The sequence below is a fragment of the Callospermophilus lateralis genome, chromosome 6 (assembly GCF_048772815.1).
Source record: "Callospermophilus lateralis isolate mCalLat2 chromosome 6, mCalLat2.hap1, whole genome shotgun sequence".
In the NCBI taxonomy this organism is placed as follows: Eukaryota; Metazoa; Chordata; class Mammalia; order Rodentia; family Sciuridae; genus Callospermophilus; species Callospermophilus lateralis.
In genome coordinates, this window is record NC_135310.1 from 149648735 (window position 1) to 149674839 (window position 26105).

The window sequence follows — 26105 nt, forward strand, 5'->3', positions numbered from 1 at the left end:
TATCTTGAGGATTCAATGATAAAATTCTTGGTTAAAGCTTTAAAGTCCTTGCAACACACACAATATGATACAACATTTAATTTTAATATATATTGAGCATGCTTGCTATTATCTAAGTGTATTTTATATATGAACATACAATGAAAAAAAATTGAATTTTTGGTTTCTAAAAAGATGAGCAGAATTTCTCAAACACACAGGAAGCTCACCAAATAACACATCCTCCCGCTCCCCCTGCCTCCTTCACAGTGCCCTGTTTCCTATAAGCTCATCACCGTCACCCCGAATGGGTAGTGCTAAAATCGTTGTAATAATTTGTATGGATTATAATATGCATTACAGAGGAAAAGCTCTACCGAAATGTAATTTATCAAAATAAATTTCATTTCTCTTCAGCCTGACTTCTCTGCTATTAAAAAAAAAAAAAAAAAAAATCATTTTGGAAGCTCACCAGATCACAGGCTCCCGGAGCTCTGAGAACAGGGTGCAGCAGAACTGTTCCTCTGACGGTTTATTTCACAAGTCTTAGAGGACATTTTGAAGTTTTCCTCAGTGAATTAGACCATCTTATTTGGAAGATGTTATTTGCATGTCACCCTTTTATGTACCTATCAAAAAATCTTAACTATCCCTGAGACTGGCCACCCAGAGTGTCATGCACACCCAGTTCCCGTTTAGGGGTAACCAAAGTTCTCACACTTGGAAAAAGGGCCAATCTTGGTGGCAGCCAGTGTGACATTATCCCCTGGCTTTATTGCACCTGCTCGAGAGCAACAATGGTGATTTTGTCCTGATGGCTGGTTATCATTAGCTGGCCCTAATCTTTTGTCCAGTGGTCCTGAGAGGCTCCCTGCACCTTAGACACAACCCCACCCGTGAGAGGATCACATTGGCGAGTGCACAACGGCAGCCTGTTTTAAAGATCGAAAGGGCAGGAATCTGCCAATATAGATAATAGATAAGAAACTGTGCGTCCTATTTTTATCCCTGTCCCCTTTACCACCAGCCGCTCTGCTCCGCGTGGCAGCCAAGGTTTCTGTGTCCTGTGCCTGTATTCTGATAACCTTTCTTGGTTGTGTTTTATGATGCCATATGCTTCTGTCCTAAAATAGTGCTGAGGGTCCTCTGATGAAAAACACCTACTGGCTCTCTGGATGTCAGGGGGATGTTTGGGGAGGGAAAGGTGTGTGCATGGCTGTTTCCCAAATTTCAGCTCCTGTTTCTACTTGGCAAGATGCTAATTTGTGGCACCTGGGAAAAGAATTGAATCCCATTGAGTTGCTGTTTCCTGAAGTGTGAAAGGAAAACAGTAGTTCCATCTTAGGGTGTTGGTATGGTGATTAAATAAGGTCTCACACACACACACACACACACACACACACACACACATACATCATTGCTGTTATTATCTCGATAGGCTAGCCTAGATGCTGCTGCAGTTAAAAACAACTCCAAAATTTCAGTCTCTTGAGACAACACAAGCTTGTTTCTCATTAGTATGACCATTGTCTAGGCTCTTCTTTTAGTCAGCTTTGCATTACTGTGACAAAACACCTGAGATAATTAATAATGGAATGATGTTATGTTGGCTCACAGTCTCAGAGGTTTCAGTCCATGGTTGCTGAGTCCTGTCGGGAGACCATGTGGCAGAGGAGGCTGTGCTCCTCCCAGTCACCTGGAAGCAGGAAAGGAAGGAAGGGGCTCTGATATGCCCTTCAGGGACACGCCCCCAAAGACCTAACTTCCTCCCACTAGGCCCCACCTCTCAAAGGTTTCCTTACCTCCTAATAGTGCCACCATGGAACCAAGCCTTCAACACAAAAGTCTCTGGGGGACATTCAAAACTATATCAGCTCACTCCAGAATCCCAGAAGCAGCAGCTACCATCTTGAAATCAGCTCATCACTCAAAGGTTGGAACTGGTGACCTGGCTCTGCCCACCCATGTGGCTGTACAAACTGCAGTCCTGCCTTGTACCTCAAGATGGTACATCAGGGGCTGGGGCTGGGGCTCAGAGGTAGAGCACTTGCCTTGCATGTGTGAGGCACCGGGTTCAATCCTCAGCACCACGTAAAAATAAAATAAAGGTATTTTGTCCACGTATAACTAAAAAAATAGATTTTTTTTAAAAGATGGCATATCAGACATATTTGGAGAACAATAGTAATATCCACAATATGTGTTTTATAAAAATGAGATCTAGGTATAGTCAGTTCTCTGAATTTTAATTTTTTCATTTAATAATATATTTGTGTCAATTCTTCCAAGACAACTTTTTTTTTATATTCAGCTCGTTATTTTTAGTGACACTGTGCTGTAAATATACCACACATATGCAGTCATTTCTTTACTGGTGGCTTCATTAATTTATTTATTTTATTACAATATAAACACATCTAATAGCACCTCTGTCATGGTACTTTTACTTCTATAAAATAAGTAATTGGAAGTGTTTAAATCTAAAAAGAAAAGAAGAAAGAAAGAAAGGCAGGCCTGGTTCTAAAAAGGAAACATATGTTATAACTCTTTTTAATTATAGGTTTTATAATTTGGAGCAAAATGAAATGAAACTAAATACTTTGGAACAACCATAGTTCTCACTTATTAATCCTTGACAGTTCTGATGCTCTACCTCATCTGTCCTGTTTTCCTCCAGACATGAGCAACTAGAGCTGATACCAAGTTTTTTAACCTACAACAAGGGCTTTCCTTGGATATTGGCAATAAGGACTTCAAAGAAGCTACAAGATCTTGCAGGAAACTTCCCCCTGGATCTTTTTTCTGTCATAGTCACAAAAATGACATTTGCTTTAACAACATGGCTTGTTGTGGGGAAGATCCTACCATTTGGGCTCAAGAGCAGACTGTTCCATACTACTTCTCATCCTTGGCAATTCAGAAAGATAAAGAAGCCATTCAAAACACTGCTGCCTGGGGGCTGAGGGTATAGCTCAGTTGATGGAGTGCTTGCCTTGCACGCACCAGGTCCCCAGCACCAAAAAAACAAATCAAAATACTGCTGCAGTCAAGGAACTCTAGGAATGGACTCCTGGTGGCTCTCACTCAATCACCTCTTTTGTCTAAATGATTCTAATCTCCTCTCTCTTCCTGTTGCTATCTGTTGTGTGTTTGCAGAATAATGTGCACAGAATAATCCCTTAGTAAGCATAATCGTCATGAGCCTAGAAGTAAATTTGCTTTCTATTCAACGTTTTAGGGGTGAAAAACTCTCAACTAAAACAAACAACAAACAAGTAAAAAAAAAAAAAAAATAAAAACAAAACAAAAAAACTCCATAAAAAAAAGGAAAAAGAATATGATTTAGATGTCTCAACTATATTTATAAAAACCCTGTTCTAAAAGCAGCCATGTGAAATGTTTCTGTAATCCTGTGTTGTGCTCGAATTCGGGACCCCCAAAAGACCACCAGAGACCAAGATCGATGTAAACAGCAAAGAGGTGTTTATTTCAAGCTAGCTCGGTCCTCCATGCGCACACACAGCAACTGGTGAAGCTGAGAGGCCCCGAGCCCAGGGTTTGCAGCAGTTTGATACATTCTTTGGAGAAGGCAGGGACCCCCACATACATCATAGCGTCTCTTAGCAAATCATCACACACTGCGGGAAAAACAAATAACAACTCTAAAACTTGATTAGCACATTCACTGGCGGGAACAAGTTGGGTAAGGGTGATTGGTCAGTACAAAAGGGGTATTCATTTGAACTGATTAGTTTAAGCCAAGAGGGGTGTTCATGCTGAACTGCATGGTTCCCCAACATGTTATCAACCACCATTAACTACTGGGAGGGTCATCTGGCATCCCAGGTATTTCCCTGTCTCATGCTGATTGGTGGCTGCTAGGGGGTGCTATGGATCCCCACCTAGCCTGACTGAGTCAGACACCAGGCACAGCAGATCTTTCTTGTTATTTGTAGATAAACAACTTAGCAGGATGGGAATGTGCCTAGGAGCTCTGTGGGTCTTTCCAAGGACAAAGGTCATGTCCCTTCCTTGGACAGGCTTTGCTCTGAGATAGAGGCTGGTTTTTCACCTGCTATGCACAGACTTCTCCCTGGAGGTCACACCAGAAACCTAAAAGATTGGATTAAGAAAAAAGAATGGGAAAAGGAAGGTCAAAAGAGTTTAGGCTCCAAAACATAAGTAGAAGAAAGATACTAAGAGAGAAAACCTTTCTTGTGGGAGAGTAAAAGCATGTGTGCCTTCTTTCTAATCTTTATCTGCAAGAGCGACATGCAAAATGTTTAATAAGTGGACTTGCAAGATACACAAGGAACATTCAATCTATTAGAAGAGATGCCTGGCGTAAACAATCCACGCAGCTGGGTCAGTGCCCAGGGGCTCAACATGAGCTCCACTTGTACATCACTGAATTGCCGACAGAATTTTCACCAGCCTCTCACATTGAGTCCTGATCACATCTCCTTACTTGTGGTTTCTCTTTGCTCAGTGTCAGTTACTGGTGGTCAACCACAGTCCAAAAATATTAAATGTAAAATTCCATAAACAATTCATAAATTTTAAATTGCACAGCATTCTGAATAGTGTGATGAAATCCTGTGCCATCCTGCTGTGTCCTACCCCGACACGGACAAGAATCATCCCTTGGTCTAGTGTATCCCCTTTGTATATCTACCTGCCCTTTGGTCTTTTAGTAGTTGATCTGGCTGTCAGATCAACTGATTCAGTACCAGGGTGCTTGTGTTCAGATAATCCTTATTTTACATAATAATTGCCCCAAAGTGAAAGAGTAATGATGTTGGCAATTTGGGTATGCAAAAAAAAAAAAAAAAAAAAAAAGAGAGAGAGAAGAAGAAAAGAAAAATGCTACAAAGTGCTTCCTTTAAATGAAAAGTTAGGGAAGAAAATGATGCTATGCTGAGGTTTCAGAGTTCTATGGTAAGAAAACCATGTAGTATACATATGGTTCGCTATACTCTGCAGGTTCAGCATCCATTCATCCACTGAGAGTCTTGGAAGGTATCCCTGGTGGCTATGAGTGGACTGCTCTACTAACTGTGAGAAGGTCTGGGAGCTCCATCTCCATTTGATGACAGTCTATTTCCATTCCATCCATATGCTCATTCTGTCATCTGCCAAAACAACAAAATACACACCAACAATGACATCACACACATAAGCACAACTGTAGCCGTACACTACGCTTCTCTGCTCATGAACTCTTGAGAAGTAATTTTTCATCATTTTCTTAATTTGCACTTTGTAGATTTGCTTACAGTTCTGCTTTTTTTTTTCTTTTTTCTTTCATTTTTTAAAATCTGTTCTAATTAGTGACATGTGACAATAGAATACACTTAAGTATAACTTCTCATCTTTCTGGTTGTATGTGACGTAGAGTTACACCAGAGTCATTTATGCACATAGGATAACAAAGTCCAATTCATTCTACTATCCTTCCTACCCCTCTGCCCCCTCCCCTCCTTCCACTCCCCTCTGCCTAATCCAAAGTACCTTTATTCTTCCCTAGCCCCCACCCCTTATTGTGAATTAGCATCCGCATATCAGAGAAGACATTCAGGCTGTGGTTTGGGGGATTGGCTTTGACACATTATACATTTATATTGAACCTAGAAAGAGCTAGGTGCTATTCTTATGTTAGGATAAAACATTGTTAATGTTTCAGAGTAGTCACTAGTGCTGGTGTAACAAATGATCACAACAAAGTGGGGGGCTTGAAGCAACAATCTCTAATTTTCCTATAGCTCTGGAAACCGGAAGTCTAAGTGTCAGTTCAGCAGCGATGCCTCCAGAGGTGCCTGGGGAGATCCCGCTCCTGACCGCCTTCCAGCTGTTGGCATTACCTAGACTGCGTCACTCAGTCTCAGAGTCCAACTTCACATGCTGCGCCTCTTTTTTCTATGTCTCTCCCAGTGTCTGTTACAGGAACACTTGCTGTTGGATGCTGGGACCACCCAGATAATCTGGGATGATCTCCTCATTTCGAAATCCTTAATTACATCTGCAAAGACCCTTTTTCTAAATGAGGTCACATTCATATGTTCCAAAGATTTGACATTCAATCTGTTGCAGAGAGGATAGGAACGAGATAAAGGGGGCAGAAACAGGAGGAAAATGGAATGGATAACTGGAGTTTAAATCAAAGAAAAAAAATGACTGAGAAAGAAAAAAAGGGATTTAAAAAATATCTTCTTACCTCCACTGTGTGTAGTCATTTTTATCTAAGCACACCTCTCTAAATGGGTCCATGGCTTCATCCTCTTTGGACCTTAATATGTTATATTTCCACTCTCTTTTTCATAGGAGTTACAGAAATTCATCAGGATTCCCAATCTCTATCCTTAATTTTGATTGTGTCCCCTTTAAGCTAAGAATGATGGAGTTCAAAATGATTCACATGCTGCTTCTTACATTCAGATTTGGGGGGGTTCAAGGTCTGCAGTTGCCTCCTAATGGTGGGATCTTCTAGGAAGTACAGTTTTTAGTCACTGCCCTTGCTGGGTCTAACAGGTTCTTCCAGACCAGTGGCTGCTTGCCTGGAATCCACTCCACCCCCACCACTATCTCCTCGTCCAGGAACTTGCCACCACTACTGCCACCCCTCTGCCCCAGTTGCTACAGATACACTTTCCCAGGGAATTCCTCCATGAGCTCCCTCTTTTCCACATTAGCACTGCAGAACTCTCTTTGCACGTGGCCCCCACTTTGAGAATGATTAAATGCATTATGTTCTGTAGCTCTTCCTAGTTACGAATTTGCACACATTTTCAGTTTGGTGTATTCTGTGTCTCAGTTTGGTGTGTTCTATGATTATTATTCATCGAGGGCACCCTCTTTCCCATAACTTTTAAGCACCAAGAGATCAGGAGTCTGATTTATGATTTATTTTGGAACCAAAATATCCTTTCCTCTGGTAGGCAATTAATAATTATTGGGCTGATTCCTATGGAAATTACCAACTAGGGTGTGCTTCTCAAGCATCAGTGTGCATCCAGATCACCTGAAGTTCTTTGTAAAGTGCAGATTCTGAGACAGAGCTTGGATTTCTAATAAGCTACCAGGTATTGAGATCTGCTGGCCCCTGGGGCCACATTTTGAGTAGCAAGGTCCAGATCAAATAAGTTTCCAGGAGGGTATCCACAGGTTAAGTACATTCTGAAGTCTGGATGAAGAGGAGACTGTCACGCAGCTCAGTGACACTAAGAGTGATAACAGGATTTCCGCCCCCCCCCCCATTTAAATCATCTCTGTATAAATTCCATGCAAGCCACACAGGCCTGGGTTTGAGTAATGAAGTGCACTGGATTCTCCTTCTCTTTAATATTTTCTCCCTTCCTTTTACAAGTGAAAATAAGAGCCTATAATTCTTTTTTTTTTCCTAGAACACTGTAGGATGACCAGTTTTCTTACATTATCAACTCGGGGAGGTAACTATCAACAATAGCAACCAAATTAAGCCATAATTGTGAGGTTCATAATTAAATGTAAGTTTGTATGATGGAAGGATGCAAAGGACGTCTCTAGGCATCAAGAGCTATGAGGAAATTATAATAGTGGACATCAGAAAAAGGCTTCACTGAGGTGGCCTACAGTGGCCAGAGAAGGTCGAGAAAATGCTTGGATATGGGTCACATTAGCTCTGATGCTGGCTGAGGCAAGGTGCTTTCTGAAGCCACCAGGTACAGCCACCAGCTTCCAAAGTGCCACCAGTGCTAAGGCACATTGCCACTTGGTCCCTTCTTTATCCGCCTGCTGTAGAAGACAGCACTTTTCTGCTTCTGAAATTTCAACTAATTGTCCCTGAGTTCAGCCCGAGTCACTAAAACTCATACAACTTCCAAGACCAAGTTTCCATGATGATGGAAATATTCTATTAGTTTCTCCAGCGAATCCAGCTGCCTCCAGATGCGTGTGGCTCCTGAGCACTTGAATTGGGGCCAGTGCAGCAGAGAGACTGAATTTGAATTTTATTGAATTGGAATTAACTTAAATGTAAATAGGTACACAGGGCAAGTGGGTACCATATTGGATATCACTGCTTAAATGCTACGGACTCAGGTAGTACAATTTAGGAAGATGGCCCATCAAACAAGAAATACAGCTCTCCAAGGCAAACCAAAGGCCTTTACACACTTAACTTGAGTAAGGAGCCCACACACTTCAGGGCACATCCTTTGATATCTGAGTCTAAGCTGAAGGCTGTGTCAGGGTTTGCTATGCTACAATCACAGCACCACTCGGCCAATTAAGATAGGGACACACAGAGCCCTTAGGTTTGACTTAGAATACAGCGAGTGAATAAAAGATTGCTTTGGGCTGAGTTGTTTTAATAGGCCCAGATGGGGTTTCTGCAGGTCTCCTGTTCTGACCTCTGGGGCAGAGAGTAAAGTGGTTTTCCATTTTACTGGTAATTTAAAAAATACAGTTGTGAAAAGATGTAATGGGCTGTCAATACAGAGTCTCCTCTTTTCCAAAGGGTATTAGGTGATGCAGTTTGGAGGATGAGACTGAGGATTAGAAAAAGAGAATGACAAATGTTTTCCCGTGACAATGCAATACCTGTTCAGTATTACCAGTGGATCCTTTGTCACCTCTAAGATAAGGTTTATAATTAGCCAGAGACCCAGTGATAAGAATGAGCAGGTTTAGTGGCATTTACCTGTGACTGGTTGGGCTTGTCATCTGGGGAGAAGGGAGAGGTTACAGAAGCCCTTGGTAGACAAGCAGGGACCGGGATCTAATTAAAGAGGGCACAGCTCTAACACTTGCCTTCTTCTTCTGTCCCTGACATCTCCTGGTGCAGACAATCACAGCTGGATCCCTGACTTTCCAAATAATAGAAACTCTTACCGTGCTGATTTGGGCAGAATGTTTTGCAGATGAGAAATCGTGTAAATGATAGGATGATAGAATTGAGCATACAGAAGAATATTATGATACAGTTATTTAATCTCCCTAGTAGATTGTTGACCCTTTTACCTGTGAGGTGGTGAATTGCCCATGTCAAATATGCCCAGTTGGAGGAGAGACCAGCAATGACCTGCCTTTTGCAAAAGTTCCAGTCCCAGGAAATTGTAATTAGCTCTGCAGAAATTCCTGGAAACGACTGGAAGTAATAGTACATTTTTTAAATGCCACTATCTTGGTAGGCTGGAAGAAAGAGCAAGGTTGTGACTCAGAGGGAATGGGGTGCAGTGGAAAGAAAACACACACCTGGCTGTGAACACCTGTTTCTCAGTTTATGCTTTGCATCAGAATAAACTGGGGAGCTTGAGAAGCGACAGATTCCTGGGCCCTACATGGACCTACTAAGCCAGAATCCCAGAGCTTCTATAGTTGTTAAATAGAGCCAGCAAGGGGATGGTGGTGTGGGGCTTCTCTAAAATGTGATTGACAACTTCCTCAGGATGATTGAGTGAATGGTGGCTTATTGGATGTAATGTGATTTAAAACGAAAAAGGAAATAAGTCAGGGTTCAATTACTTTTAGTGGTCATTGCTACTAAGCCATGGAGTTGTCTTCTTTAAGACACTTCCCTCTCTTGCAAAACCTCTGCAGATGTCACTTGCCTTGCTAAGCCTTATTCACTGGGCTAGGACATGTGGAAGATTCAGTGCAATTAACTAGTGTTCCAAAGTCGCAAGTTGTATTTGAGTCTGGATAGTGTTAACGATCCTGGTACAAGGTCCCCTTCATTTCGGGGGGTGCATTTCTACTGGGGGTGAAAACATCAGTTATCCAGTTAACAGGTTGTCTGCTCCCGGGAAAGTCAGGGGACATGGATGGGGGACCCACCAGAGGATGGTAATTTGTTCTGGCCCGAGAATCGCTTCCACCCCAGGGCTCTGGGCTCAGCTGCCTGGTGTGTGGTACATCTTGCTTTCATTTGGCAGCGTTAGGCTTGCAGAAGGGGGGCGGGGGGTGTGCTGGCATTCTGCCCTGGCGCCCGGGAGTGGAGGGAGCGGCAAAGCCAGCCGGCTCTGAATTGCTGGGGCCAGATCACCTAGGGGTGGGGCTGCCAGAGGAGGATGTGCACGTGAGACCCCGAGCTGGAGCCAGTGGAGCGTCTCAGGTAGGACTGAGGAGCGCCTTCCGCAGTCCCTCCTCGGGCCTCGGGATTCGGATTGGCTCGGGCGGCGAGGTCAGCGAGGTCAAGACCCCTTCGGCGACTTCCCCGAGCCGCCCCGCCGCGGTGGCGTTGGTGTCGCGCGGCGGGGGCGGGGCGAAGCGGGGGCATGCTGGCCAGGCGGAGGGGCGCGAGTGGCAGCGCGCGGGGGCCCGAGCAGCGCCCGGCCCGGGGCTCCCGGGGGCCGGATGGCGGAGCCCACGCGCGCCGCGAAGCCGGGGAGGTTTGCGCTCCGCTCGCCGCGCTGCAGGGAGGGCGCGGTGCCAGGCGCGAGCGCCGAGAAACCCCAAAAGAAAGCTTTTTATTTGCTGAGGATGAAGCCCCTGAAGGAGCCCGCCCCCAACAACAACAACAACGTGTCCTTTGTGATCCACTGTCAACTCGGCAAGGAGATCAAACACATTTGCAGCAACTGCAGCCGGGGGGAGGACGCCCGGGACGGTGAGTGCTGGGGCCCGTCGGGGCGGTGGCGGTGGCGGGAGGTGGCACTGCCGGTCCCCAGTTTGGGCGCAGCGGGAGACTGCTGCCTGGAGAACTGCGGGGACATCCGCCTTCTACCCAGGCATGACACCCGCCCGCCTGGCACTTTGCGGAGTGTCATCCAAAGCCAAACCCGCCTCGCAGTTCTGCATCTCCCACGGATGTATATGCTCCTCAAAATAAGGGGCTTGAAGCAGTTAAAGGAGCAACTCTGGAATTTTTATACGGGAAGGTGGGGCGTTTGGGGATTTGTCTGCAGCAACATTAAAAAAAAAAAAAAAAAAAAGGATGGTCCACCTGCTTCCCCCCTCCATGGGCCCCTTAACTCTTTCCCCGTCCTTGCCCTATGTTAGGATTTAGGATTTGCTGGGCTGCATTATGGTTGTGGGCTTCTTTGGGGGCGGGGGGCTTCACTTTGGAGAGGTGATTTGGCCTTGGCCACCGTGGCGCCCAGCGACTTGTGGAGTTGTGGAATGATGTCTGTTTGGAGTAAAATATGGCTGTGGTTTTTGGAGTGCCGCTGCTGGTCCCTCTTGGAATGATGCCTGATGGCCAAATGTGGGGAGGTGGGGGAAGGGAGTGGGGCAGCATCTTCCAGGTGGGGCGTGTGCAAGCCAAAGAGCTCCCCTAAATCCCATGTGAAGCCAGGCGGTGAAGGGGTGCTGGGCTGCTAGTAACTGAGTAGAGGGAGCCAGGAAGAGTAACAGCTGGCGCGCCCAGGCTCTGCAGATGTGGACGCGCCTCTGTGGCGGTGCACTGGGGGAGCCTCCAGGCGGTTCCCCAGCAGCTCACAGAGCAGAGTCCAGGAGGGCCACTGAAGGTCGCAGAAAAGTTTTAGACAGCAGATTTTATAGGCAGAGCATTAGCTGCCTCCTGGCCTGAAGCTCCTCTTCTCTCCACACAGACACCTGCTTGGGCAGGCAGATTTTCCTATCAGCCAGGCAGGTTTCTCTTGTTCCCTTTGGAAGAAAAAATATTACTTAGGATTCCTGCAGTTTTTTGTGGGCCTCAGAAGTGCAGAGTAATGAAGTGACTGTGGCTTGGCTAATGTCTTCAAAATGAGAGTCCTACTCGCGTAATTATAGTTTTCGTTGATTAAACTGCAAGAGAGGCTGTGGAGCACTGGCAAGAGAGGGCCAGAGGGAAACAGGGACCATGCTGGAGGAGGGCAGACAGGAACACTAGCTACTCCCGGTTTCTGAGAAGCACATGCTTGCTTCCGAGTGTTTGACTCATGATGGCTGTATGAGCCGAGGACACAGGACCTGTGAGTACAAATGGATTCATCAGATGATCCAAAGCCAGACCTTTCCCGTAGAGTGTAACAGAGCACAGGATACAAGCCAAGGTGCTTATTAAATGTCAGTCGCTGTGTTGATTGAACTGTACCCCAAATAGGCTGCTTCCCCAACCTTTGGAGAGGTGATTTGGCCTTGGCCACTGTGGCACTCAGAGACCTAGAGACTTGTGGAGTTGTGGAATGATGTCTGTTTAGAGTAAAATATGGCTGAGGTTTTTGGAGTGCTGGTCCCTCTTGGAATGATGCCTAATGGCCAAATGTGGGGAGGTGGGGGAAGGGAGTGGTGTAGCATCTTCCAGGTGAGCCTGGGCATGTGCAAGCCAAAGGGCTCCCCTAAATCTCATGTGAAGCGAGGTGGTTAAGGGGTGCTGGGCTGCTATCAACTTAATAAATTAGTATCTCTAAATACTTCGATAGTAAGGAAAGACATGTGTACATTCAAGGATGTATATCTATGTCATTATGAACTCATCACTGGTAAACACATGGTGTAGGGCAGGTGTATGTCTTGACATACAGCACATAATTCTTCTTATAACATAGAGCTTCAAACAATTCAGAATGCCCTACAAGAAATCTATGCATGTTTACTTTATCACCTGATAGGATTAAAGTATTTAATTTCCATACATTCTTCTACAGGGAAGCCCACATGTTGTAGTGCCAAATTTTTGCTTAATTCCATACTGTTCATCCTCCTATTGAATGTGTGTGTTGCTCACTTACTAGTGGGAATAGAGGATGGTCAGTTTAAGCCTCTTATTGCCAGAGCCCAAAGCAGCGCCACCCACTGCAAAAGTGAAGAGAATTCAAATTTGTAATGAGTGACTACTTCACTAGATACATTCTCTAGAAGCAATTTGAAATTTGAGCATTTTTTTTCCTGTATGCCCAGAACACCAGCTGTTTTAAAGGAAATGTATGGTCAAGTTTGCAACAATGGATTTCCCCAACATACCTGTTGGGTAGGACTCACTGGAGGGAGATGTTTCTTAAGATGGGGTGCACCTCTGTTGTGGCCTTACCCTAAATGTACCTGGTTTCTCATTCAGCACTGAGGAGGCCATTTGGTGGCAGTGGTGGGAAATTCTGGTCTCAATGGAAATCACTAGAAATTTTATGTGGGTGTTGGTCGCTTAGCTTCCTCCATTCTTAACTTCCTTTCATATGAAATGTCAGCTTTTTAAAATGTATTTAAAGAAAATTTTAATACTTTCCATTTAAAGATAATCTATAACTAAATGCATTCAGCTGACATAGAATAAACATTAAAAGAAAAATTATTTCTGGCTAGTTGAGCTGCATGTGACAAGGGAAATTACATTTTAGCAATTATCTTTTTAACTTTTTTTACTCGAGTGTTTAAAAAAAGTTCTTGGTATCCATGAACTAATACTAAAGATGCTTTGTTGACTTTAAGTAATTTTCCTTTTAAAAGAAACTGTGTGGTACAATTCACATGTCATTAATGGTCAAGAGAGTTTGTGTTTCTGTTCCTCCTGGCTGTTTGGGTTCAACACTGAGCCTACTTTTAGATAAGGAAACATGTTTATGTAAAATTTCAATGCTACTACAGCCAGTATAGGAAAAAACAAAGAATCATAGTGTTTCCCACAGTGCTATCAAGTTGATTTAAAAATAAATGACATTGTGTCTTTTGCCTATACCAAACGTAGAAAATTAGATATTGATGTGTGTTCACACACATGTGTATGTGTGTGTGTTGTATATATGTATAGCCTCAATAAGCTAAGTTTATTAAGGTAAGGAATTAGAAAGAATTATAAATTTCCTGGAACAATTTATTTTATTTTTAGCTTTCCTTTACCTAGCTGATAGAAAGGGTGACAGGTAGGAATAGAGAGAAAGAAATTTATAGCTAAATAGAAGTTGCGTACACTGTAAAGCTATAAAAAAAAGTCAAAGTCATCACTGAAATTTTATATTGGAAGTGAACAGGTCAATGTGATTTAATTTGCAAATGGATTAATATCAGGTTTAGAGGAAAATCTAGAAAGCAAAGTATTTCTGTATATAATTTCATACACATTTTCTATTCTCATTTGGTTCCTTTCAAGGCTAATAATGAGGAATTACTTTAGGAAATATAGACACAATAGTTATTAAGAATTATTAAGATGTGGGCTCGAGGTGTAGCTCCGTGGTAGAATGCAGCTTAGCATGCTTGAGGCCCTGGGTTTGATCTCCAGCAACAAACACACTCATAATTATTATGAAAATGTGATTTCAACAGGAATAAAACATTTGAACAGTTTTTAGGAATATTTGGAAGTTTTTCTGTCTTATTTTTACTGTGACAATTAACGAGTAATAAAATAGTGCCTTTAGAAACAGGCGTATTGATTGTAACTCCTGCCCCAGGGTCTTCCACATATGATTGATCAGTAGTAGTTCAAGGATGTGTTCATGTCTTTTAAATATGATTTCTGTTCTGTAGACATTCACATACAGATTCACAAACCCACTGGTGTGCTGGATGCATCTCCACGTTTTGCTTCAGGGATTAGAAACATTTAACATGTTCCTAGGGATCCTCATCAAGAACTTCTGGAACAAGGGCAACTGGTCATGTACTTCTCTGTCAAACGGAATGGAGGAGTCTTCCAGCAGAATGGCCTTTGAGGGGGCAATGCCTTGTGCGTTTCCAGGGGTCCCATCCTTCTTCTGCAGGTGAGAAAAGCAAGGAGCATCAGGATGAGGGCAGAGATCCTCCAAGGTCAAGACACCCACTGATGTCGGGGCTGCTGCCAGAACTGACCTTGAGAAGGGAAGCCATTTCTCGTACTGCTCCAGAGCTGGTCCTGGAACCCCCGCCTGTTTTCACTAAAGCCTCCCACCCCTGGCTAGCAGGGTAGCTGTGAGATATCATAATATTATTTACTGCGCGGAATCATGAGGATTTAATGAGATAATTGGTACAAAGCACTTCGAGGGGTGCCTGGCCAGCAGAGGTGCTTAAGGAACATCAGCTGTGAACAACACTATCATTCGCATGTTGCCGCCAAGTCCAGCTTTGCCTTGGGTTTTTCCTCTTGCTGGACCGCATGGTTGGAATTTGTAATTAAATTCCTTGGGTTGGGTCCAAGATGAAAGCACCCATCTTCTGTATAGTTCGCAGTTAAGATACATATTCTTACGTTCCAGGAGAAAGAACTTACATCTGTACATGATTGTGTGAGGATATAGCATTTTTTGGTCAGCTGGATAATCCAAAAAGAAGGCAGATTGAGGCCCCATTCTTTCCCAGGGAGGAAGGTGTGGGGTCTGGCATGCAGGTCTAGCTATGGTAGAGCAATTGCCCTGCATGTGTGGGGCCCGGGTTCCAGCCTCGGTATCTCAGACAAATAAATAAATAAACAAAAGAGGGGTTAGCGGAATATTAGGAAGGGGTGGAGAGAGTGGAGGGATCCTCATCAAGATTGACTTTGAATTTTATTGAGGTGTCACACCCTCCAGCAAGTGGGTTTTCATGCAATTCTCCTGCATCTGTTGGTAAAGCTAGCAGCCTGCATGTTCAGGGTCCCCTCAACTTGGTGACGTCAAGCAGCTGTGGCCTTTGAGGAATTTGGACACAGCTAGATGACCAGAGGAAACTGTTCACTGTAGGAAGAAGCAGGAGGGCCTTCCAGAGAGGGGACATTTGGACCAGGACCTACAGGAAGAGTTTTTCAGGTAAAGAAAGGAAGGGCATTTTAGGAAAACTGGGTGAACCATTGTGTCCAGGAAGAGGTTAACTGATAGCAGGTGGAATGTGGTGGAAAACGACGCATGTTACTCCGGAACATTTGATGGAGCAATTCATTTTTTTTTTTCCCAACCAGTCTATTTGTCAATCATTTTAGATGTGCCACTCTAAGCGCTGAGAAAATAAAATCAATAAAACAGAATCATACAGGGAGATTAAAAGCTAGACACGTACGTGCACAGAAGTTTGAAGAAAATATCTAAGAGAGAAAGTTATCATTTTTGGGAGGCAGAACGTGATGGGTCCCACCTTGGGCAAGAAGGTTAGGAAAAGCCTAGAACAGTTATTAAAAGAGTTTAGATTTCATCCACTAAGTACCAAGGACAGGGCAGGGATTCTTCACAGAGGTGATGCATTGGAGCTAACTCCTCTTTTTAAAAAGTAGGAGAAATTGTAGACACACTAGAATAATGAACCCTCATAGATTCGTCACCCAGATTCCCCACTCCTGAATTTTCTTGAGCAAATATGAGTGGGGTTTTAGGATAGGATTTCTGGGAATGACCAGACAAGGGAAAATCCTGAGTTCCTGTGGTGGCCACTCATAGCTCAGCAGAGGGTGCCCCTTGACCTGGAGCAGTAACTGTCAAAAGACAGATTCTACAGCCGTTACAAACTCAGAATGTTTCAGTACACTTTCAAGCACAGGAAATACAAAATCAACTGGTCTTATTTATAGCGTAGGTTTCAACTCATATAATTTTAGTGATCATTTTCCGTTCTGTTCTAACATCCTTCTGACGATTTTTACACATATCTGAAACTCTTTGATTAGCTTAGGAGAAAAAAATATTTAAAATATTTGTGAAATTTCTAGCATAAAATAGACCTATCTATAAGATCAAACTGAAAAGATCACTAGGCAGGATATATGCATTACCCTTTAGTGGGGAGGGAGAGCAGGATCAGTACTTGTTGACTAGCCCAGAACATTCCTTCCTGTAGTTTGCTAACCGAAATGGAAGATGTTTGAGGTTTCAAGAGGTGTCTGAGGGCTGGGGATGCGGCTCAGGAGTAGAGCCCTTGCCTAGCATGTGCAAGGCCACGGGTTCAGTTCCCAGACTTTAAAAAATAAATAAATAAAAGGGAGAAGATCCAGCTCACAGGGAGCGGGTGTGTGGAGCCAACCGGGAGCCACCAGGGTGGTGTGTATCTGGAATCAGGGTCATTGGTGGGGTCCTGCTAAAGGCCCATAGCCAGGGACAGGGGAAGAAGTGACTTCCCTTCTGCGCTCACCTTGTAAGGGAGAGAAGGACAGTCCACGGAAGCACACGCTGGGATGGTCTAGTAAGAGTACCAGGAGCCGAGCAGCTCCAGGAGCTGTTTGTTGGATTCAAAGAAATGAACTGTAGAGATTTTCCGTACAAAGGGAAAAAAAAAAAATCACCCAGACCACGAGAGAGAAGTTCTGTGACAGTGGATTCCTCAGGGTCCTGCTGTTTCTGCATCCAAGGCCAGAGGAAGGGTAGAACACGGTCCCTGGTTTATTGATGTGTCAAGGGTTGCTGTGTGCAGTGTCCCTGATGCTCAGCCGGAGAGGTAAGGCTGACCCAAGAGGGTCCAGTGAGGGACACGGCTGTGACAGGTAAGCCCGGGATATTGTGAGCACAAAGGTGGGGGACCCATCTCCCTCCTGGGGGAGACGGCGAGAGGGCCCTTGAGCCATTTGTGTCTTGAGTGGGACTGGGCTGTCAGAGATGCCTGAGGGAAAGGAAGAGTCCCTTCCCAGGGGGACAGGGAGGGTCTACAGACCCGTCTGTCTCTGTCCTCTGCTGCTCTATTTCCAGTGCCTCGCACAGTGCATGGCTGTGAGGCCCAGGTTTGATCCATGAATACATGTGTTGATTTGTTCATCACAGACATAGGTAAGAGGTGCATATTCTTTAGTTAAAGTGACGACGAGGACACGGGTTGGTAGAGCATAGCAGCTAGAAAGTGGCGAGAAGGGAGCCCCGGGAGTGGGTAGAGGCCACACGTGGAGGGCTTGGGCTACCGGGCTGAGCAGCCGGGACTTGCTACATGACAGGGTGCAAGTCTCCCCGGGGGAGTTTTGGGGAAGTTTTATTGAGATATAATTCACACAAGTCATTCATTCAAAGCGTATCATTCAGTGGCTTTTAGTATATTCATAGAATTGTGCGTTTAGCATCACAGTTAATTTTAGATCATTCTCATTATCCTGTCTCCCCAAAATCCTTTGTTCCCTTTGCCTGTTCATCTACTTGTCCTGTAACTCCCCCCTACCATCCCCTTCCAGGAAACCTATAGATGTCCCTATAGCCAGCCCTTCATCTAAATAGAACCTTGTGGTGTACGGTCCCTGGTGCTGGTTTTCCTCACATAGGTGATGTTGTCCAGGGTTCCCCATGTTGTGGCGTGCATCGAACTTCATTTTTCTATAGCTGACTGTGTCTCTTGTGTTGATAGGCCCTGTTTATCCACCCATTCGTCAGCTGATGGACACAGGGTGGGTTTTCCTCTGGACTGCTACAAACGTGGCGCCGTGAACATTGACATGCAAGTGTTAGCACAGAAGCACGTTTCCATTTCTTTGGGGATGGACCCAGGAGTAGAATGGCTGGATCACGTGGTACCTTCATGCTTAGCCGTCTGAGGCTGGCCAGACTGTTTTCCAAAGTGACTGTTCCATTTTACTTTTATTCCTGCCAGTGATGAAGGTTAGAAGGGCCCATTTCTCTGTGTCCTTTCCAGTATCTCTTATTGTTGGTGTTTTGGATTATAGCCATCTTGAGGACCTTTTAAGATAAAAAGGTTACCCAGGGGCGGTGGTGCACACTGTAACCTCAGTGACTGAGGAGGCTGAGGCCGGAGGATGGCGAGTTCAAAGCCAGCCTCAGCAACTTTAGCGAGGTGCTAAGCAATTCAGTGAGACCCTGTCTCAAAATAAAAAATAAAAAGGGCTGGGGATGTGGCTCAGTGGTTAAGCACCCCTGAGTTCAATCCCCAATACAAAAAAAAAAGAGAGAGAGAGAAAAGAAGTTAAAAAAGGTTCTAAGCAGGTGGTCAAAAAAAGAGTGAATTTAGTCCATTTAAGAAAACCAGTAAGTTTAGGAAACCTAGATAGACCATTTACTTAAGTATATTTACATGTTATAGTTCTCATCTTATTTCCTTGCATACGTTTAGAACAACCCTTTAAAGTTGTAGTTATTACTGTAACCCTCTTAGAGAATCAAATTCAGACAGAGTGGCCACAGTGTCCCCAAGTCACCTGCTGATGCTGCTGTGACCAGGCTGTTCCTTTGGCTCCATCTGCCGCCTTCTCAGCCAAGTTTGGCTGCCTCTGAGGGTCACCCTTCACAAGACCCCTAAGAAGGGATTAGTTGTGTGGACCACTGAAATTTAACTGCTTAAAATGATAAATTAAATGAAAAAATGTGACAGTGATACATTTGGGCAAATTTGGGCAAAACCAAACCCCAATGCAAAGTGTTAACTCATAAAAATGGAAAGAGAAAATGATCTGATGAAGAGGTGTCTGTAGAATTAGGAGGGACCCTGCTGCCCTCTACCTGCCCTTGAAACATTCTGCCCTGAGATGCTTCCACCTGGAAAATGAGCTTTGCAGAGGTGCCTAGAACCATCTAGGTCAGGGGTGCGTGGACTCTGGCCCAAGACACCTCCCCTGGGGTTGGGAGGGTGAGAATTTTTTTTTTTTTTTTGGATAGATTCAAATGGTTAAAAAAATGAAAATAATATTGTGTGACACAAGGCACATGAAATCCAAATGTCAGTGTGTATAAATCATTGTTGGATCATAGCTGTGCACATTTGTCACACAGGGTCTACGACAGCCTGCAGGCCACAACTGCAGAGTTGAGTGGTAGCAATGGGGACCGGCAAAGCCTCAAGTGGCTACTCTGTGACCCTTTATGGAAAAAGTGGGATGATCCCTGGACACATCAAACTTCTTATAATGAGAAAATATCACTCCTGATCATTCTGCCACCGTATCTGAACTTAGAATTGTAAAAGACCTTGTGGATTATCCAGTTTCGAATGACATCTGTATCTGTGTCACTCAGGCAAATTGCAGCCTTTTTTTTTTTTTTTTTTTTTTGAGATGGAGTCTTGCAACATTGCCCAGGCTGCCTTGAACTCCTGGGCTCAAGGGATCTTCCTGCTTCAGCCTCCCGAGGATCTTTGACCACAGGAGTGCACCACGCCCTGCACAACCTTTAGTCTTTTTTTTTTTTTTTTTAATGAGGGAACTTTTTTTATATATATAACTTTATTTTATCCATCTATTTTTTATGTGGTGCTGAGGATTGAATCCAGGGCCTCACACATGCTAGGCGAGTGCTCTACCCCAGCCCAACCTTTGGTCTTTTAAAGGGACTTTTAGATGTCTGAGTGTTCTTGGAGGGACAGGTTTAAAGTGAAAACAGAACTCAGCCCGGTGCGGTGGCGCGCACCTGTAACCCCAGAGGCTTGGGAGGCTGAGGCAGGAGGCTCACAAGTTCAAAGCCAGCCTCAGCAACAGTGAAGCACTAAGCAACTCAGTGAGACCCTGTCTCTAAATAAAATACAAAATAGGGCTGGGGATGTGGTCTGAGTTCAATCCCCGCTACCTCCCCTCACACACAGAAATGAACTGGGTTCGTGTACTCCTTGTCTTTAGCAACCCCACCTCCACCTGACCTTTATGTGGGCTTCGGGCTGGCATGCTTCACAAAGGGGAGGGACTTTCCGCACCCCACCTAAGAGCCAACCATCATGACTCTGTTGTTTCGCTGTGAACTTTAGAACAATCGCCTCTGCTATTTTGGCACATGGAGATGTGCCACACAGTAATTATTTTGCAACCCACAAAAGTAATTATAAAATCAAATAATTATCTTCTAAACAAGCTGTAACCCCGGCAGTGGCTCTTGGGGGAGAACAAGACGGTTCCCATTCTTTAAGTCGCATCTTGAGGGCTGTGCCGTTCTGCCTCTTTTGTCCCCTCACCTCAGTTCTGATGTTATTTCAAGGACAGTAGCAATCTCTAATGAAGGCCCAGCTCCTTTTCCTGCCACCTTCTCGACACAGTAGCTCCGCTCCAAGTTCATGAGCAGAAAGAGCAAGCCGAAAGGGGGAGAGCAAAACCAAGTGGAATTCTGATGAGAGTGGGAAATAAAAGAGAGAACGGGAACACGGCTTCCCAGAAGCCAGGCCCGGCTGGCCGAGATCACCAAGAGGCGCGCAGCGGGGAGGCCTCTGGATCCTGAAGGTGTTCTCAGCAAGGGCTGGCACCGGGATCTCCTGGCACCGTTTGAGGAGTGAAATCTGCTGCACATTTAGCAACCATCCTTCTCGGACAGGCTGGGCACAGAGCAGAATTAGGTTCTTTCCTGAGAGACATAAAATCTGTTGCTGGGCATGCATTTGCCTGATACCGGATGTCGTGTTTCTTAATATGTTTGGAAGCTGCTGTTGTTCCCATCAGCCCATAAAAAGGGCATAGGTGGAAGCAGACCTTGGCGACAGGCATGGTCAGGGCTCTGATGCGCCGTCAGGAGAGGCACTCTGCAAATTTCAGCCTCCGTAAAGTCAAACAAGCCAGGAGACAGGGGCGCCTCCGTTCCCGGATGAACACACCTTGCTGCCTGCCCAGAGCCCTAACGTATTTCCATCCAGAACGAATGTGACGCCACAGTCGACCACTACCGTGATGCAAATCGTTCACACGCTGTTAAGCAGCCTGTGGCCCGAGCACCAGGATCCAAAGTGGAACCGAACTAAAGAAAGAGCCCTTTGGCAAGGCAAGGAGACAGGATGGGCTGAGGATCCCCCGGTCCTCCCCCGGGGTCTTTCAGGTTGAATCTCTGCACATAGAAATTCCAAGCTTGGCAAATACGGGATGTGTTGGGCTGCAGGCCTAGGCTAGTTATTTAGACTTTTCTAGAAGGCAGAAAGGGGGACATACATGAAGAAGAGGATCTGTACTCAAGAGAGAAAAGACAAGAAACATATAACAAACAGTTATTTCTTAAAAGAAAAAAAAAAAAAAGAGAGAGACTTAGGAGCCCTTTAGAAGAAGCCCTATATAAATGGGATGAGAGGAAAGTCTCTGGCTGGGGCCGGGTTGGCAGTGTCTGCTCTGACACACGCCGTGGATGTCTGGAGCTCTGAGACACCACAGTCCCCGGCCACCCTCTGCTCACCCTGGCGAATGACAGGGGATGCACCGTAGGGTGATCCCTCCACCTCTAGGATGTGAGCATGACCCTGTGACGGGATTTGTACCCCCAATTTTAATTCAGTGAAGATGACAAAATATCTACGAGAGCCTCTTACGGCACAAATAACGAACCACCAAATATATTCTGTGAATCCAGAGCATCCTGGGTAGAGCTAGTCTGGGGAAAGTGTTCCAATTAGCTGGAGAACCACATTGCATCCTACGTAAATGAGGAGAAAGACAGCCCCTTTTTAGACTCAGACTGTTTCCAGAGGAATGTTTCATCTCGTGCCAACATCACCAGCCACCTCTCTTGAAAAGACAACTGCTTGACGTGAAGTTGGATCAGTGACGGCGCTGTCCTCCTAACAATGTGGAAGGTTCTGGAATTCACCCTACCCCCACCCCCCCCACACACACACACCGGATTTATAAACAAGTACAAAGGAACCTTGAGCACGTAAGCCATGTGGGGGACGGAAGGGTCAGCGGGCGTTTGCTAGCCCCAACTACGTAATTAGCCATGAATGAAATGGGACGCGTTTAACTTGGAAAATGTCATAGCCCAAGTCACAGCAGGATTCAGCTGGCAGGATTTCCACCACGGTCTGAGAAAGCAAACATGGCTTATTTTTATTGCATAATCCTAAGAGTGCCATTCCCGGCAGTGTTTACCAGAGAGAAGGAATTAGCAGCCTCGGGGGGAGGGTTGGGGAAGAAGGCACCCCCGGTCCAGCAGCCTCGGTGCCAACTGGCCACCGACAACCCAGGCTGCCCCACCTCGGATTTCCTTCTTGCAAAAGGGGGCACGGGATGGGGGGATCGGGCTCCTTTCCAGAGGGTCTTGAAAGGATGCAGGGAGCAGTTGTGTGGAGATCTTTCAGACATAGACACCCCAGGGGCTTTGTGCTTTTATTTCCAAGGCGCTGGCTGGAAGGTTCCAGAAGGAGGAGGGCGATGAGTTTCTCTGCTCTCCGTTTGTGGGGGTAGGTGGAGCCAGGAGGGCACCGAGCAGGCTGTGTGACTCACAGGGCCAGGGGGACGGCAGTCGGGTTGTCTCAAGGTGAAAGTGCACGGGGGTCCCCTGGGCGGGGGGAGCAGATGGCGGCACCAGGGCTGCTGCCCTGCTTCCGGCTGTGCGCGTCCTCACCCGTGCCTGGCTGGGCCCTTTTCAGCCTGTGTGGGTCACAGAGCTGTGGCCCACTCAAGATGCAATCTCCTGGAGGCCACTCTGCACCTTAGAGTGATGGCTGTTTCCCTGCCGAAGGTGAAGATTTGCACTGAAATGGGGGCAGCTGGGCTGAGGTCTTCTAGGATGTCCAGATCCTTTTCAGGAAACCACGGTCCTCTGTAGAGATCACAGAGCTTCCAACAGGAACAACTGGGCCCTGGACTCAGGGTTTAAATATATTGGAGAGGACTGGGGACTAGTTGGGAAGTAGGTAGGAAAATTGACATAGCAGGCACCTTCTGCTTAGGTCTTGTACAAATGTTCTCTTACTTTTCTCCCTTGGAACACTCAGGGTCACTCTTTGTTGGGGTGTTTGGTTTGGTTTCTCCCTGCAAAACTTGAAATTAGCCTTCTTGTTTGTAGGAAAATAATAATTTGATGACGAGCCTCTAGATATGTCTAGGGGTCAGTACCGCTCTATTCAGTCTAAGGTACTAAGGCAGAAAAGACAGATTCTCCCATTTTTTAAATGCCAAATGGAAATACGGTCTGGTCAAATTCTAGTCCTGTTGCAGCGGAGCTCAACAGAAGTTTCCTCTTTCTCAGAGACTTCTGAGTTAAGGGAGGCTGTGCTGGGCTTCTTAGCCTCACACAGGGCCCCACAGCAGCTCTGGTTAGTGGGAAACCTCGTTCTAAAGATCAGTGTGAAGGTTTGTGTCCATTTTTGTATTCCCCATAATGCTTAATCCATGGGATAGAAATGGATTCCGTGAAATTTTCAAGGTCAGACTGGTGTGGAAAACTCTGCTCACCAAACTCAAGCATATTGTTTTAATCTCAGAGATGCTGTTGTGCTTTGCAAACCTCCAAAAGAAGGGTGCATATTCTTTTTGTTGTTGCTGTACTGGGGACTAAACCCAGGGCCATTTAACCGTGGAACCACAGCCCCAGCCCGAGTCGTATTTTGAGACAGGGTCTTGCTAAACTGCTCAGGTCTTGCTAAGTTGCTGATGTCGGCTTTGAATTCGAGATCTTCCTGCCTCAGCCTCCCGAGCCTCTGGGTTTACAGGCATCTGTTGCTTCTTTACCCAAATTTATCTTATCATATACTTCTCCTTTTGGGGCATGAGGGATGGGGTCTTGCTATGGAACTCCTGGGCTCAAGTGACCCTCCTGCCTCAGCCCCCTGGAGTACCTGGGACTCTAGGGCTGCACGTTCACGTGCCACATCAGATCCCTCCCATAGAAAGTTTAATCCTGGGCTGGGGATGTGGCTCAAGCGGTAGCGCGCTTGCCTGGCATGCGTGCGGCCCAGGTTCGATCCTCAGCACCACATACAGACAAAGATGTTGTGTCCGCCGAATACTAAAAAATAAATATTAAAATTCTCTCTCTCTCTCTCTCTCTCTCTCTCTCTCTCTCTCTCTCCCTCTTTCTCACTCTTTCTTTAAAAAAAAAAAAAAAAGAAAGTTTAATCCTGTAGGATCGAACCTGGTCCCACTTGTGAGCCATTATAGAAACACAGAACAATAGGGTCCTTCGTGAATTTTCTTTCCTTGAAAATGCGATCAGCCTAAACTATAACTGGTAATTGAGAAGAAGTGTTCCCGCTGTAGCTGAGCATATTTATCCAATGATTTTTTTTTGTTGTTAACAGAGTTATGAATGCCAATTAAAATATCTTCTGGATGGTGTCTGTTTTACTTGGTTGGGGAATCGGGCCCTTCCCTCCGCCATAGTCGGGCACTGGGGTGGATCTGGTGGCAGAGTCGGGGCTTCCTGTGAACTCGGGGCAGGGAAGCGTTTGGGGCAGGATGCCTCGGCCTCAGGACTGCAGGTGACGGTTCCTTGCTCTGTGGGGGGCCCCCTGTGCATCGTGGGCATCTCTAGCCTCTGCCCACTGGGTGCTGTTGCCCACCTCCCACGGGTGACATCCAGATAGTGTCTGCAGGTGTAGCCCGATGTCCCCTGGAAGATGAGACTGCCCCAGAGTGGTAACACTGATGAGGGCTCCTGAGGGTAGTGCCAGCGTGAGTGAGTTCACCCAGCAGGAGACGGCGGGGGACTGACAGCTGGGGGGACACGGGGAAGGGGCAGGTGTGCACCAGGGGTCCGGACAGAAGGAACCCCAAGTAGGGATAATGTGAGCTCAGGCAGAGGCCGGAGGAGGAGGAAGCGTCCCGGTCCTGGATGATGACAACAGGCCAGCTTCTGCTCCCATCCTGCTGCTAAGCGCTGGGCCAGTTCCGGGAATTTCCCGTTTCGCCTTCCTAGGGTTGATTCTGTGGATCTCAACGTGGCACAAAAGGAAACTGAGCCTGGAGGCACTGAACCATCGGCCCGAGGATCCCCAGGAGTAGTGCTGAGGTTAGGACTGGAAACCGGGTCTTTTGGGACAAGACTATATTCAGATGATAGCACCGGGTCAGGGCAGGGCCTTGTTATGGGCGGAGGCCCCTGGGCATTGGGGATGCGCTGTGTAAAGTAAGGGCAGACGCTTCAGCGGGAGTGCCAGGGTGAGAGGGCCTGGTGGGTGACGTCACCACCTCTGCCCTGAGAGGGACAGGGAATGGGTGGGGGAGTGTTGGGTGGTGTGGCCTGAGCAAGCTTCAGCACTGCAGAGCGGAGGGTCCCTTGGGCTTGGCCAGGGCCAGTCACGGCAGGATCAGACAGGAAGAGGAGGTGCAGGGTTGTCTGCTCACAGTGGGGAAGGTGGACAAAGCCCTGAGGAATGGTGACGGAAAGGGCCCAGAGGGGACAGCGAGGCCTCCTTGAGCTGCAGTTCATTCCCAAACTCACTTTATGTGTATGTGTGTGTGTGTGTGTGTGTTGCTGGTGTTGGAACTCAGGGCCTAGTGAAGCCAGCACTCTACTTACTGCTCAGCTACACCCCCAGTTCCCCAAGGCTCACTTTCTTATTTCCTTAATAGCAAACACTCATGTTATACTTCTCCTGAGCCAGCTGATGCCCTCTGCCATGTTGGAAAAGGAATTCCTCTTACTCATAATGACCTGTGGATATCATCCCATTTTGCAGAAGAGGAGACCGAGGGTCAGAGAGGTTCATTATTGCCCTGGATC

General features: G+C 46.0%; 1 protein-coding gene across 4 annotated transcripts in view; it reads left to right on the top strand.

Annotated features, from left to right (window-relative positions):
* Phactr1 (phosphatase and actin regulator 1) overlaps positions 1 to 26105 on the top strand; it is a 280450-nt gene that overhangs the window by 39511 nt on the left and 214834 nt on the right. Inside the window, exon 1 of one of the 4 annotated variants that reach the window (XM_076859202.1) lies at positions 10312 to 10564. The exons of 2 other annotated variants lie outside the window; for them this stretch is intronic. In XM_076859202.1, the coding sequence (XP_076715317.1) occupies positions 10312 to 10564 (253 nt within the window). Of the gene's footprint in view, positions 1 to 10311; positions 10565 to 26105 lie in introns of those variants that run through there. One more of the 4 variants, XM_076859203.1, reaches the window with a different exon arrangement.